Genomic DNA, 16,060 nt, shown 5'->3' with positions numbered 1-16,060 from the left:
AGACCAGTGTTCTCATTTTGTGCTTCACTGCCCATGGTCTGGCTTCTCCAAATCACTAAGGGTGTCAGTGTGACCTCTGTCTTCCAGGAAACCATCCTGATGGTTTCCCAGGCCTTCTTTAGTCTACTGGCTACCAGCAAATTCTAGACCATGTATAATCTTGTGTTCTAAGCTTTGTATTCCCCAACATGAGTAGAAGCCCTTATTTATCACCCAGTGATGAGCAAACTAGCTTTTAATCCCAGGGGTTCCCAAACCAAGCCTTGGGGGTTCTGTCAAATGCCTGGAGAAAGGGCCCAGTTGAAGGCAATGGGATCTCTCTGCATGTCCTCTCCACATTCAACTAGGGCAGTCCCATGTTACTTAATTAACAAATAACTAAAAAAGAAAAATACCCACTGGTCTGGTCCATCGCCCTCAACAGCAAATGCGAAACAGACCAGGAACAGGGAGTGGAGCTACTGGGTCACAAAGGAGGTAAGAGGCAGGGTAGTGACCAGAGTGTAGGGCCCCTAACCCCAGGCCAGTGCTCTTTCTCTGACACCTGCAGGGAGGATTCAGAGACAGGGAGGAGTTGAGGCCCCTCCAGCTTACCTCAGAGTTTTGGCCACTCTTGTACAGCTCTGGCAATGCCAGGAGTGTTTCTGCAGAGATGTCTTTATCGAGGACTCCAAAGATGAGAGGAGGCAAGGAGGTGAAGAAGAGATTAAAGAATATCATCTGCCAATAATCGATCATGGTGGAGCCAGAGAAACCACAGAAAAACTGGTACCAGAAGAGCAGGTTGACATAACACTGCAGGCAGAAAGAGTGGCCTTGTGAGTGAGGACCCATGGGCAGTAGTCAACAACCGCTGCTTAGAAGCCTCTGGCAAGTCACTATGCTGACTTGGAGCTTCCGTTTTCTCATTTGTGACATGCAGAGTTGTGTAAGCATCAGAGATAACTAATCCATAGAGCTGCTGCTGCTACTACAATTACTATTACTGCTCTTCGGGACCTGAAGGGAATTGCACCAACTTGTTAAGGTAAGTGTAATGGGGTGGTTAAGAGCACAGGTTATGGAGGCAGAAAAGGCTGGTTTGGAATGATTACATCTGTTATTTACTAGCTGTGTGAGCTTGAGCAAATCACTTAACCTTTCTGAACATCATTTTGCCATCTTTCAGATGGGAATAGTAGCATCTTAGACCATGGCACAGGATATCAAAAGGCAGTAGTTACGATTAGTAGTGTGGGAAGAGAAGGGGGTGTTCCAGGGAAGGGATGATAGAAAGACCAGATCCTGAGCAGAAAGCCTGGTGGGAAGATGACTTCATGAGATTTTCCTCACAATATATTCCTAATGGTGATGCAACTCAGACAGGTGAGGAAGAGTATCTTCTCCTTAACTGTTGCTTTATGGTTTCTGAAGCTGTTTTCCACTCAGGACTGCCCACCTGAGAATGCAAACTGGTGCAGCCACTCTGGAAAACAAAAAATTAAAAATAGAACTATCCTGTGATCCAACAATTGTTCTACTAGGTATTTGTCCAAAGGACACAAAAATGCTGATTGAAAGGGGCAATGCACCCCAATGTTTATAGCAGCACTATTGACAATAGCCAAAGTATGGAAAGAGCCCAAAATGTCATCAACTTATGAATGGAAAAAGAAGATGTTATGTGTATATACGTATGTACATATGTATATGTATATACACACACACACACACATATACATAAAATGGAATATTGACTATCAAAAAGAAAACCTTTCTGTTTGCAACAACACGGATGGAACTAGAACCTACACTAATTGAAATAAGTCAGAGAAAGACTAATACCATATGATTTCACTCCTATGTGGAATTTAAAAAACAAGACAGATGAACATAGGGGAAAGGAAGCAAAAATAAGATAAAAACAGAGAAAGAGAGACAAACTATAAGAGACTGTTAAATACAGAGAACAGAGTTGCTGGTGGAGTGTTGGGTGGGGGATGGGCTAAATGGGCAATGGGCATTAAGGAGGATACTTGTTGGGATGAGCACTGGGTATCATATGTAAGTGATGAATCACTAAATTCTATTCTTAAAATCATTATTATACTATATGTTAACTAACTTGGATTTAAATAAAAACATTTTTTTAAATTAAAAAAAAAGACTGCCCACCTGAGATGGGCTGGGATCACTAGTATTGTTTACCCCCCTGCGATGTGGCTTGGTGACTTGACCAAAGTCATCACTTAAGCTGCTGCTCCCAGTGCTGGGACCAGAATGTCCTGTGTGGCTGAGGCACACAGGGTAAAAAGTATAGTAAGAAATTGTTCCTTAGGTTTGTGTACAAACTATAATGCCCATAACCTAACTGCCAGACTAGTGTTATTTTGAAAAGGATGTAATAATATGAGCATGTTAATATTATCAGTGACACCAATGATTATACTGGAGCTTCTATTTGTGCCAGGTGTGTGATATATATTATAGCATATTAGTATATAGTATATTAGATGTGCAATAGACCTTATAATTTGTCCCATGTTGAAAGATTATTGCTAAAGATAGTACATATTATATTAGTGTTATATCTCAATGATAATATTATTAGCCCCACTCTACAGATAAGGAACCTAAGGCTCTAAGATACTCAGTTACTTCCTGCCTAAGTTCAGAGGCAGAAAATCACACAACCAGCATCTGAGTTTCAAGCCTTCCTCTTTGACCATTCCTAAACTTTCTCAATCTCCTATTGGATTCTACAATAACAATGCTGACTGAGAGGCTTCTAGCCAAAGAGCTCCATCCTTTGACTTTTCTGGTGACCAGTGGGAAGTTTTCTGGCTCTGAAAGAGATCCTGATGCCCTGAGATTTCCTGGATCTTGCATCTTTCTGTCCAAAGAAGGGAGAAGGCTCAGTCTCTGTTTACTGAGCTACAGGTAGGTTTGAAATGCACTATGGGAAGACTTTGAGACTCCAGATCGACAGCAACCACTTGTGCACTGGACATGGTGGGTTTAAGAAGAACTGAAGTACTGAAGTTCCCTTGATACTATCATTCAGCAGCTGTTATGAAGCTTTGACTTTCTTTCCCCTTTGAGAATCTTGTCTTGCTTCTCCCTCCTCAGCTAAATGGGAAAAATAATAACTCTTCTCTCTCTTACACATGAGTAGGTCAAGTGGCTCAGATGAGCTAAGTGACCACACCAAATGCCCTTGGCCACTTGGGCTGGAACTGTGACTTGAGGCTGTAGTACCCTAGAATACCAGAGCTGGAAGGGACACCATCTTACAGATGAGGCCAATAATAGCAACAACAGCAAATAACAATAGGAACAAAGACACATAAAGCACATACTATATGCTAAGCTATGTTCTGACCCATTAAATCTACCTAGCAGCCCTTTGAGGTAGTGATTACTACTCTCATTTTACAATTTAGGAAACTGAGCCTCAGAGAGGGGTCAAGTCATTGGGCTGGGGGCATAGAGCTAGTAAGTAACAAAATTGGAGTTCAAATCCAGAGGTTCTGGATGCAGAATCCATCCTCATGAACTTGATGTGGGAAGTGGATGCACTTGTTAAAGTGAATTCAAGATCGGAGATCACAGTTCAGTCTCCGGCACTAATGTCCAGAATCCTTGATTCTACACTATGAGAGGCCAGTAGGATCCATTTTAAAGTGCTAGAAGTGGGGAAAGTACTGAACACAGAATGTTGTGATTGGCAGTTTCTTCCAGGGATGTCAAGGGAGGAAGTTTGCCAGTTATAGGCCATGCTCTGATAGTTGCAATGTAGATTTGGTCCTTGTGACTCTAAGGCTCAGTCTTTCCTCTCCATCAACTTCATCTCTCCAAATTCCAGCTTTTAATTTGTGCAATCTTATCTGGTGGATGCTGTGATGCTTGACCCAGTTTTCACCCAAGCCTCAGACGTAGGCTAAAGCCAAGGGAGGAAGAGAGCAGTAACCTGGCTGGTGTCGGAGGCTGTTTGAAGCTCTGTGTCCAAGTGTGATGATCTCATCATATGATATTTCTTGAACAGTTTATGTTGAGACACAGTGCTAGAGATGCTTGGACAGTGGACAACACACAACATGGATCAGAGTGATCTCTGCCTTCAAAGAGTTTGGCAACCACTGGAGAACAGGCTTCTTAGACCTCTAGGAGGCACTGAGTGCCATGGTAGTGAGGGCATTCAGTCTGGGGAATTTGGAGTACAGTAGAACTAGATCCAATCCCGATTCTGTGATGTACTTAGTTATGTGACCTGGGTAACCCCTCTGGCTCTCAGCAACCAGATCTATAGAGAGATAACTGTCCCCACCTCACAGGGTTGTTAGCACCTGCTGCCATCATCATCATCTAGTTTAATCTGGACAAATGGAGCATTTATTATGTACCTCACACATGTAAGCTCATTTATGCACACAATAACCCTGTGAATTAGGTAGTATCTCCCTTTTACAGATGAAAACACTGAGACACAGAGCTTAAGTAAATTACTGAGGCCATATTGCTGCTGAGTAGCAGAGTGGGGCTGGGATTTGAACCCAGTCTTGTTCTAGCACATACTCTCTTAACCCCTATATTACACTTATCTCTCATAGTTACATATATACATAAAGTTCTTAGCACAGTGTCTGGTATGTGGTAGGTTCCCTGTAGATGACGGTGGATGTTAATGTTAATAATGCTATGCCAAACAGTACCAAGTTGTACTAAGTACCAAAAAAACTACAGGAATCAAGGGTGGTATGGGGAACGTTGGTGACCTGGGTGTTGGAGGACTAGCATTTACTGAACTTGTCTTACACTACACACACTGCAGTATTAAAGGGCTTTAAGCCCTAGTCAAAGCAATAAAACACTGCTTGGATATCACTTGCTCATTTTTCCATAGAAATACTCTTACTGAATTATAATTTAATATTGATTTTTATTAAGGGTTGTTAGAGAAAAAGAGTGGCCATATGGAGGTTAATTTTCATTTCCTACAAAAATGCCACTGAAGACAGTTTCCTGAAGGTTTTTGTGTGACCTTTTTCTAAGGATTTCCTTGAATAATTGATCTCTGCATTTAAAGCAAAGAGAGGGTATTCCTCATGAAGAACTGGTCTGCTTGTTTTAACCAAACATTTAATACTTAGCATCTTATCTGAAGTTCCTGGTGCAAACTACCTCTTCTCTTTCTATGGTTCTGGTCTGTACTCATAAATTTCTCTTGTAACTTCCCTATTGCTTTGCGTTCTTACAGTAAGTCACGTACATCTCGTTTTGGATTTAGATATAGCATATGACATAAAATTGTAAAGACTCAGGTTGTTAAGCCTCTTTTTCTTGGCAGGGAAACTGGCAAATTCTTCTTTTAGGTCATAGCTTAAATGTTATTGTCTAATTTATTTGGTCAAGAATCTCCTGGTGATATGTCCATAGCACCCTGACCTTCTTTGAGGGAGATGTGCCTAAGAAAATGTTTGTAAAACTTTAATCTCCTTCCCCTATACCAGTGCTTCTCAATCTTTAACGTTCATACAAATCATCCAGGACTCTTACTAAAAGTGCTGATTCTGAGGTAGGAGGCCTGGGATGCAGTCTGAGGATCTGCATTTCTAATAAGCATCCAGGTGATGCAAATGTGCTAGTCCAGGAGCCACATTTTGAGAAGCAAGATTTATTAAGATGAGGAGATGACAAACTACTTCCTGGAGGCTGAATCAAGCCATAAATAAGGTTTTATTGGGACACAGCCACATGGATTCATTTGCATGCTGTCTTATAGCTGCTTTCATGTGGCCGCAGCAGAGTTGAGTAGGTACAATGGGCTATATGGCCCACAAAACTAAAAATATTATCTGGCTCTTTGCAGAATAAGCTTACTGAGCCCTGATTTAGACTGTCAGCCTCATGAGGCAGGGACCACGTCTGTCTAATTCTCTATACCCAGTGTCTGATAAGGTTCCAGACACAGCTGTTCAATGATGATTTGAATAAATGAAATAAATCTTTGCTGTTCTATTGTCCCAATACTCACCCTGGAGTTTAACACTGAAGTGTTTCCTTCCTCCGCAGGCCCTGTTAGGACCTTGTTTGCTTCTACTTCCTCTGGTTGGAATCTTTGCGCCTCTGAGGGCACCCACTGAACCTGGTGACAGCCTCACGGAGACTGGGGCCTGCGTTTTCCTCCCAAGTAGCTACAGTGCAGTAATTAATTCATTGTTCAAATTTCAGAGCATGCAGGGTTTTAATCCCCTCTGAAATTGGTTTTGGATGTGGAAGTCATAGTTCTCCACCCTCTAATTGCAATGGGGAGATAATGCCGCATCAGTATCACAATTTCGAGCACGGCATCGGGCTGGAAATAAATACCATTTAAGCTTTGAAAGCATGGCTGGCTGGAAACGTTTCCTTTTCTATTTCACAAATTTAATGCAGAGAAGAGGTTGTGCTTATTCAAAAGAACGGCTCCTTTGGAGGCAAGAAAAAAAATTAAATGGGCATTTTGAATTCTAAGTAAACAGTCTTTCATGCTCAGAGTGAGTTTCAAGTTAAATAGAGTGACTTGTTTGCATAGACTTGCTGAATATTACCATCCAGTTTATCGAATTTACATTATTTTTTGTCATGCTGTTTATTTACATACACATTGAACTTTGCACAAAAATGCTCACTCTTGAGCAAGGGCAACTGTGACATGCCTAAATCAGGACTGGGAGAGTGGAATAAGGGGACACAATGCAATTTCATAGCTGCTACTTGGCTAATGCATTTTTCTTCTACCACCCTGCTCTTAATCCTCCCTTTTCCTTATGCAAACAGGAATCGGATTCTATTTGCAGACTCCTGGGGATTATTCAAAGGTCCTTGAACTAGGTAATGAAAACTCAGTTCCCCTGTCCCTCCCCACCTCCCCACTTTTCAAACAAGAGCTGCTGACAGTTTTAATGCCTCAGTTGGTGTGTGCCTGCTTTGGGCCCTTATCGATAAGACAGAAATGAACTATTTTTCAGGAGAAACAATGGTATCTTCCTAGGATTGTATTTTATAGTGTTACATACTTTCCTGAGCTCTGACTCTAAAGCCTCTTAAATAATACTTCTAGGGAAGAGGGAGTCATAGTGTCTCCATATTACTGATGAGGAAACCAAGGCTCAGAGTGGTTAAGTGACTCTTCCAAGTTCACACACCATGCTAGAGTCAGGCAAAACTAAAATCCAGATGATCTCCCCCTTTAAAAAATTTTTGCTAATAGATATTTTATTTAAATATCCTGACCTCTGTGAATTCTTTGCTGGGAAGGCTGGCAAAGTTGAAGTGATACATAGAGTCTCAGGTGGAAGCTAGGAGACTGGTCTTAACCTATACTCTCCCAAGGAATAGGCTATAGCTCTTGCATTGGGGTGGCTCTATAGGGAGAGAAAAATCTCAGATACATGTCAGGCTAGTTATTCGAGTTCTTTCTTCCTTGCAGTCAGAAAATAAATCTCATTTATGGAGCCCATCTAAGAGTAATGACAATAGTAACAATAATAAAAAATAATGGCTAACTTTATAAGGTGATTACTATGTGCCAATCACTTTATATACAAGCACCCATTTAATCCTTGTAGCAAATATACAAGAAAGGTACTCTTATCATCCCCACTTTACAGCTGGTGAAACTAAGGTGTAAGGCCATTATCAAATGTAAGAGCATAGATTTGAACCAAATAAGATTGACGCAAGAGTCTGTGCTTGTAACCACTCATACTGCCTTCTGTGTACCAGGTGCTTTCCATACAGTATTGCTAATGCTCACAATAACTTCACACAATAGTCTTAGCCCATTTTACCAAAGAAGAAATTGAGGCTCAGAGAAATGAATTACATTGTTCAAGTTCACAGAGCTAGAAGGAGACAGTCTCAGGATTCAAAATCCAGGCCATCCTGACTTACTCCCTTATGCTGAAAAGGTTTGTCTACCACTGTGGTGGGAGCTGGGTCCCTGGCTGGGCCTCCCAAGGCCTGGGTGGGAAGTTGCTATAGGGCTACTCACCACATTCTTGTAGAAGTAGTACACCACCATCCTTGCTAGGCGTGAGTAACACCAGTGGCCGTGCACAAGCAGCAGCTTCTTGAGGTGTCTGAAGCGGGAGATGGCAAAGTCACTGGACATGACAGCCTGAGAGGGCAGAACAGAGACATCAGCCTCTATCCACAGCTGCCAGTGAACCACAGAGACTCCCTCAAGGGCCATGCTTTGTTCTAGGTCCACAGCTGGTAGGGCCGAAAAGACCCTTTGTAATTATGTGGCACCCTTGGGTGGTTCACCCCATCCTCTCTTCTGAAAAAGCCAAACCTTACTAGAATCCAAGAAAGGCAACTCATAAGGGACCACTGGTCTAGTCTGGCCCTTCATCTCCTTCTGTTTATCCAATAAACAGTAACTATGGCCTAAAATGTGTTGGCACCATGCTAGAGATACGATGGCTAACCAGAGAGTAGGGGCTTCCGTGCAAGTAATTCTCAAACCTCTCAACTCCCTTGGTCACCTCCTGTGGCAGACCATTTGATCCATTCTTAGATGGAGCTGATGGTTGGATAGTTCTTCCTTTACATGGAGCTGAAATATGTCTTCTGCCCTTAGGATTGCTTAGAACAAGACATAGCTCTTAGTACTCTTTTAAGAGTATAAAATTGAAATGTGCCTGGTTATAAATCCTGGTGTGAGTCAGGATTTATATATCCTTGGTCAGACTGTTTAACCTCTCCCAGATGAAGTTTCATTTGAAAAAACAAATGGAGTAATAATTCCTAACACATGGGGTTGTGATTGTTCATGTTAATTGGAATATCAAGTGAGGTGCCTAGTAGAGTGCTGGCATATGATAGATACTCAAAAGGTAACTGTGTTCTTTCATCCTTATCAACAAACTTAGGCAATACCTATTGTATGCACCAGAGGTGGGAATATGATTGTTAATAGTTCAGAATGATAAGGTGGGGTTTGTTTTAATGGGAGACATTAGTAGCTCAAGTTATATGCTTGTCCCAAGCTGAATTTTGACTTAGGTATGTCTATTAAAGTGTACCTAACAATTTATAGGTCAATCTAGCCATCAAGACTAAAATGGCATTTGAACTGTATTTTTAAATGTTCTTATATCTGTCACTGCTCATGGAGGGCACTATACCCTTGGATGTGGGTATAGGCTACAGGGAGGAAATATGGAGTCAGAGGAAGGCTTAGCCCTACCTGAATGGTTAGGCACTCTTTGGCTTTAGAATACAGGTATTGCCAGCTGTCTATAAAAAGCCAAACATCCTTCTATTTTTCTCTGTACCAGAGGGACTGGGCAGCAGGGGTATAGTGATGGAGGTTATGTAAGAAGAAGTAAGTTATGTAAGAAGGAAGCCCCCCCACCCCCCAACTCTAAGATGATAATTCTGCAAAGCTCTTGGGGAGAGATTCCTCCAACACTGTGGGGAATTCCATAACTCTCCAATAAGGAGAGTTAGGGTAGAAAGAAGAATGGAGGGGAACAATACCTGCAGGCCTTCCTGTCCAGATATTCCAATTCCAATGTCAGCAGCATGAATCATGCTTACATCGTTTGCTCCATCACCTGAAAGAAGAGAGGTCATGAGGTAACTTTTTTTGCTGGTCTAATTGCTGCATGACAATGAAAATGGTGTTACATGAGTGGCTCTAACGTGTCCCCATTTGTATATAATCAAATCCTTTTACAATGCTCTGATTAGTCCTATAGGAAAAGTCATTGCTATTTGGCCTGAGAGAGGTTTTTTCTTTTTTGACAAGAAGCTCTATTATTCAACAAATGTTTATTGTGTCTTTTTTTCTAGGCACATTAGGTATTGGGAATACAGTAGTGACTGAGACTTGAGCAGTGCTTTACAGTTTACAAAACAGGCCTTCACAAATGTTACAGTGGACTTTACTAATGACTAAATGGAGAATTTGAGCAAAGTAGAGATTTAGCAAGGGTAATACAGCTCGGGAAAAGGCCCAGGAGCATTGGCACTAAGATCTTTCTGATAACTTTCCTAACTCAGTATAACTTAAAATACTGACCATATTAAGACTGCTAGAATGTCTGGACAGCTAAATCATCAAAGATTGTCAATAGTGTCCAGGGACAGGGATGGTATTCAGTTTTGTTTCTGAATATAGGAAAATAGGATCGACTGGGTTTTTTTGGTTGAGGAACATTTAATCACACTGAGTTCCCATTTAATGAACTAAGTTGTTTCAGAAAATTGGAGGTTAGGGCATGGAAATACACATATACACATAGCTTCCAGCACTGTCAAATAGCTTTTTCTGTGATAATGGAAATGTGCTATATCTTTACAGTCAAAGAGGGAAACCACTAGCCCCACGTGACCATTGAAATGCAGCTGGTGAATTGTGTTTAATTTTAAATTTCCATACCTATGCAGAGCTGGGTGTCAACCATTTTGGACAGCACAGCTCTATACAATTGAGGCTTTCCTTACAAACCTGGCTTTTTCCAGAGCTTTATCTTTCAGAATAGAGTTTAGCAAACTTTTTCTGTAAGGGGCCGGATAGTAAATATTTTAAGCTCTGTGGCCAAGAAGCAAAATTGAACAACTGTTCTTGCTGAGAGGCAGTCTTTTACACGTTTCACATTTAAAAACATAAAAATCATTCTTAGTATCCCTGCAAAAACATGTAGTGGGCTGGATTCAGCCTGGTGGACTGGTTTGTGGACTGCATTGCCTTTATTCTCCTCCTGGCCACACCTCTTTTTCCAGTAAGTTCTCATAATAATATGTAATTAAATTTATATTAGATACCATAGAGACTATGGGATTGGGAGAATTTTCTTCCCTTAATTATTTGGCAATGAAATTTGTTAATATTAACAATTTCCTCACTATAAGTAGCCATTATTTTTGTAATGATTACTTTTTTTTCATGGTAGCATAACAGGACATAATTTTTATCTTCCCCATGGCAAACAAGTCTACCCTTTAACCTCTTCTGTTAGCAAACGACTGGAAGTAGAGGTGTGGAATCATGCCATTGCTTACCCTGCTGTTTTTATTTCTGCCTCTATGGCAGCAGAACCAATTTCTTACCTCAGGGAGTCAGTCCTGGGCTGTTGCCTTGTGTGTGTCTAAAGTTTTGAAGAGGGCAATTCAGGGAATAAAATTAGGATACAGTTGCTAAAGTTTTGCTCCCTGTGTCCTGTCTACCCACTCCTCCCCTCCCCTTTTTGTTTTGAACTGCTTTTACCTGAAGAATGGGAGAAAAAAACAATAATTAATATAGACTTATTTGAAATGCCAGGAAGGAAAATCTCTTTCCATGTCTGTGTAGGAAGGATAGAACCTGGAACCATCTGCAAGAATATCCTTAAATGAATGCAATATTTACTATGTGCTTGGAGTGTGCAGAGCATGGGATGAAATGGTATGAATGATATGGTCCCTCTATTCAAGGAACTCATGGTCTACTGAGCAGGCCCTCACAGAAGGCAAACCAGTGCTCTGCAGCTCTGAGGGCTGTGTGCTCTGGGAGTTCTCAGAGATAAGGAAAGTTAGGTGGGATTAGAAGAAGGGGTGTTTTATAGAGGAAATAGCTTGTACAAAGGCCTGGGAGTGAGAGAGATAGGACAAACCTCATGGAGAATGGAGACAGTTCCATTTGACTGGAGCATGGAGTTCAAATGTTGGGGACAGGGGTTTCTGTGGTTAAGGACATGACTGGAGGGTTAGCAGAGACTACATCATGAAGATTCCTGCAAACCAGGTTTGCTTGTTGATGTAGGTACAGTTTTTATTTCTCTGCCTTAACCATGATTAAAGTTTAGTCTCTTATGAGAAATTTTTTCATCAACCACGAGGCTAGCATTTGTTGAGAATGTGCTTTGTGCTGGGCCTTGTATTTAGGAATGAACATATGTGAAAGGCTCAGCTTCTAAAATCTCCCCACCAGCCGTCAATACGCAGAATATCAAATCCACAAACATCTTAGGTTTATGTTATTATGCCATGTGTTAAGTATCGAAAGGGAAATGGTCTGCATCCCAGAACTGATTGGCCTGAGTGTACATTATTGAGTTATGTGAATGTTCTGAATTTGAGGCCTCTTTTGGCTTTGACCTCCATCCAAGCCCTGTTTTCCTTTGTGACCTGCTAATCCTCAGAGCTGTGAATCACTTTCTCACTCTACTTAGCCTCTGTTTCATCTCCAGCTGCCACGTATTGATTGTCACTTTGAACTCTCGCAGTCTGAGAAAATGATCCTCAGCCTGGCTGTCTCAACTTTGATACGTGACCTCCCACCTCTGGCCCAGGACTTTTGTCAGATCAGCCTTACAAGCTGCACCCACATCTCAGCATGATGGGTACCTATGGAAAGGGTCATGACGCTCAACTTGTCTCGCACCAGCTTGACTATCATACTCTTCTGGAGAGGGGTAGAACGGCAGCATAGGACAGACCGGCAATACTGAGTCAGCTCTAAAAATTTCATCTCCAGCTTTCCCTGGAAAATGGTATTCAATGTCTTCCCATTGATGACCAATCCAACTTCTGGAACTGCAGCTCTTGAGGTAGGAGGTGGTGTCTCAGAAGGTAGGCAGAGCCCAAAGAGCTTGCGGTTTGGCTTCTGTGGTCCATGAAATTGCTTCACTTCTTCCAGTGCATAGTTAAGGATGGATTCACAGGTTTCCTATAGAGTCAGAATAACAAATATGGTATTAGTAAACAACACAGAAATGTAGGTTAAAGATCTCACTTTATCTTTTAGTAAAATAGTTACGAAATTCTACCACCATAGAGATTACCCAGGAATCATTTTCTGATTCTTACATTTCTCTTCAACCTTTCAAAAAGCATCAAAGCAATATTAATTTGGAAGCAAATTAATGGCAAAATAGGAGAGACTGCTAGACAATGGGAGTGGAAATAGCTCAGCAAGATGGGGAATGATACAGGGATGGTATAAGCTAATAAATATGAATGTGATGGTAAATAATGATAATATGTCATGATAATACAGTGCTTTTTATTTCTTACAAATCATTTTGGTTCTCCTGAGGAAACTGAGTGATGAGGAAATTGAAACAGTGAAATCTTTAGTAACTTGCGCTAGCTCATCCAACTTACTAGTGGAGGCAGATCATCACTGCTTGAATTATCGCTTCCCAATTGAAAAAATACACTGCGTGTTTACCTGTTGATATGAATGTGTTGCTCATACGTGTTAAAACTGACTATGAATGTGAACATTTTACTGATGTAAAGAAACTTATTTTTTCTGACATTTACCTCAAAACATAGTGAAGAATTTATTTCCTCTTTTACTTTTGATTATATCAGAGATCAAGTCAGATTTTGGTTCTAAATATATCCTTAGTACCTTATTAGATTTTGCAACATTACTTTCAAATAAAGTTGTGGCAGTCAGTATTATTGATTTTAATAGCATTGTTTTGTTCACATGATCTTTATTTAGCAGTGTTCTTTTATCCATGGCAAGGATGATGGTTTTCATTTAGTATAGTCCTAAAAAATTATTCTAAAAATAAATTTAAAAGTGTTCAAAGTGAGTTAATTTAAATGAATTCATTACATGAAAAAAAAAGTACAGGTAATATGTGGATTTAAGCAAATATTGTGAAGATTTTTCTGATATGACAGGTTTGGGGACCATTGATCTAGAAGCTTCTGAGATTATTTGGGATACTTTCTTCTGGAGTGAGCAGAACTGCAGTTAATCATTCCCGAGTCTTCCCTTAGGGGATGCTAAATTGAGTGTTGCAAGCAGTAGGGTATGCCCAGAACCTAGAGGGGTGAGAGGAAGCTGTGCCAGGGGTGGGTGGTTATGCCTGAGGCACTTATCTGGGAAAGAGATCAAGATAGTCCTTGCTGGGAGTTGGGGCCAGCATAAATTATATAAATTCCTCCAACGCAGGACTGCAGGAAGTCACTGGAGATATGTTTCAAAATAAAATTTCTGAATTTGCTTATTTCAAAGTATGATGTAATAACCACAATAGTTACCATTCATTTAACCTTTAGTATATGCCGGGTACTGTGGTAGGCAGCCTCCAAGATGGTTCTCAATGATCCCTGCCATCCTGGGATGCATGCCCCTGTGCAATCCCTCCCCTTGGTTATGAGCCACACCTAGCAATTCCTTTCTAATGTAGAGAATTCTGCAAAAGTGATAGGATGTCACTTTCCAGATTAGCTTATAAAAAGACTTGTGGCTTCCAATTTGGCACTCTTTTCCCTCTCTCTTGGATGGCTTGCTGTGGGAGAAAGCAGCTGCCATGTTGTGAAGCAGCTCTATGGAGAGGCCCATGTGGTAAGGAAATGAAGTTTGCCAGCAATCATGTCTGTAAGCTTTGAGGATGGCCTTCTCTTCATTCCCAAACAACCCACTAGTTGGGACCTTTAGATGAGCCCACAGACCTGACAGGTTGAATTCAGCCTTCAGAGAGACTTTGAACCAGAGGCACCCAGCTAAGCTGACCCTGGACTCCTAACCCACAGAAACTGTGGGATAATAAATGTTGGTTGTTTTCAGCCACTGAATTTTGGAGTGTGTTAAATACTGTGCTAATAAGTATTTTTCTTCTATGATCTTATTTAATCCTCCCAATAGCCTCTGAAATAAATCTTTCTAATCCCTATTTTACATATGAGGAGGGTGAAGTTTAGGGAGGTATGATATCTGGACCATATTAAGCTTTCAATATATGCTACTAATAATGACAATAATCATTTCTGTTATTGGTTTCTAATGCTCTAGTTCCTTTTAAATTCCTTGACAGACCAGCACTTCCACTGATGATGATAGTAATTCTCTCATTTTATGAAAGAGAACCCTGAGGTCTAGAGAGGGCCCATAACCTGCTTACAGCTTTAAGATACATAACAAAGAAACAGTAGCCCTAAATCAATTTATAATGAATTAGGCAGATTAAAACCCTTGGAGGAAATATCCACTGAATACATAATTATATTAAACTAAGGTTTAAATAAATCTGAGATTTGGAATGGATTTCCTGTTTTTGGCTTAACATATCCATGTACCCACCACTTTTTCTCAGGTAGAAAGACTAATCTTACAGGTTTAAAGGACTCAGGGCATGGGCTGGTCCTAACATTCAGGTACCATCAGGGTCCCAAACATCTTTGAATGATTTAACAGTGACTGAACCAAACATGAAATGTGACACTCTATTCCTTAGGAACATTGGATAATTAATTGCTAAACATCTTCAGCTTCCTATAGGAATGCACTGTATTTAACAGAAGCCACAGAAACCCACTCTATCCCCCTTGGACTGGCTGACTCACAAGTTTGCCCATGTCCTCCTCCTGGAATTACCTGAAGTGAAATGATCATTGCAAACAGAATTTCCATTGTGAGTAGGGCAGGCAGACATCAACGCTATTACAGGGATCAAGTACTCAAGCAAGCAGCAAATTACTTTCTTTCCTAAGCATAATATTAATGCCAAAGATTTCCCCAAGATTATTTTCATTTTGAAAATTCATTGGAGTTTAATATAATCAGAGCATAATCTGTGCACCTGACAAGAAAGTGATTTTTCCAATTCATCTAAAGGGCCTCAGGCACTTTTCATAGTATACACTACTGTTTAAAAAGTATGTGACGTGGATTCGTTACGGAATAAAAACCAGAGTTAAATCTTCCGAACTTCTATTCTGGGTCCATATCCGTTTTAAGCAAAACCAAAAGAGGTTCCGGCACCGTCCCTGTATCCTTTTTTTTGTGCTGTTCTTTCCCATGTTCCTCCCTCTTCTCCATCCTTTCTCCCATGGTGCGTCTAGGTCTCCCTTCCAGTGCCCTGCTCCCACTGCCCTTCCAGGACAATGTTTTCCTGCTTCCTTTTGGAAGCATACCACTCAATGCCTACTTCCCATATTCATCAACCAAGGTGTTAAAACTTCACTTTCTGTGGTTTGCATTGTGAAAATAGGTTTTTTCTCCTAAATATAAAATTGTATTATAACTTTGAATACTCTTCTCCAGATTTTACACAGCCCTTTCTCCAAACCCCATCCCCTGCCACCC

At 40.8% G+C, this 16,060-nt stretch overlaps 1 protein-coding gene across 3 annotated transcripts in view; it reads right to left on the bottom strand.

The window, feature by feature from the left end:
* Positions 1-16,060, bottom strand: part of ATP10B (ATPase phospholipid transporting 10B (putative)) — a 334,425-nt gene that overhangs the window by 18,911 nt on the left and 299,454 nt on the right. For 2 of the 3 annotated variants that reach the window (XM_045035992.1, XM_045035995.1), the window contains 4 exons: positions 12,358-12,679; positions 9,508-9,584; positions 8,015-8,140; positions 595-795 (listed from right to left, as the gene is read on the bottom strand). In XM_045035992.1, the coding sequence (XP_044891927.1) occupies positions 595-795; positions 8,015-8,140; positions 9,508-9,584; positions 12,358-12,679 (726 nt within the window). The remainder of the gene's footprint in view (positions 1-594; positions 796-8,014; positions 8,141-9,507; positions 9,585-12,357; positions 12,680-16,060) is intronic. The other variant, XR_006584372.1, reaches the window with a different exon arrangement.

The sequence above is a fragment of the Felis catus genome, chromosome A1 (genome assembly GCF_018350175.1).
Source record: "Felis catus isolate Fca126 chromosome A1, F.catus_Fca126_mat1.0, whole genome shotgun sequence".
NCBI classification, from domain to species: Eukaryota; Metazoa; Chordata; class Mammalia; order Carnivora; family Felidae; genus Felis; species Felis catus.
This window is presented reverse-complemented; position numbering and strand designations above follow the sequence as displayed.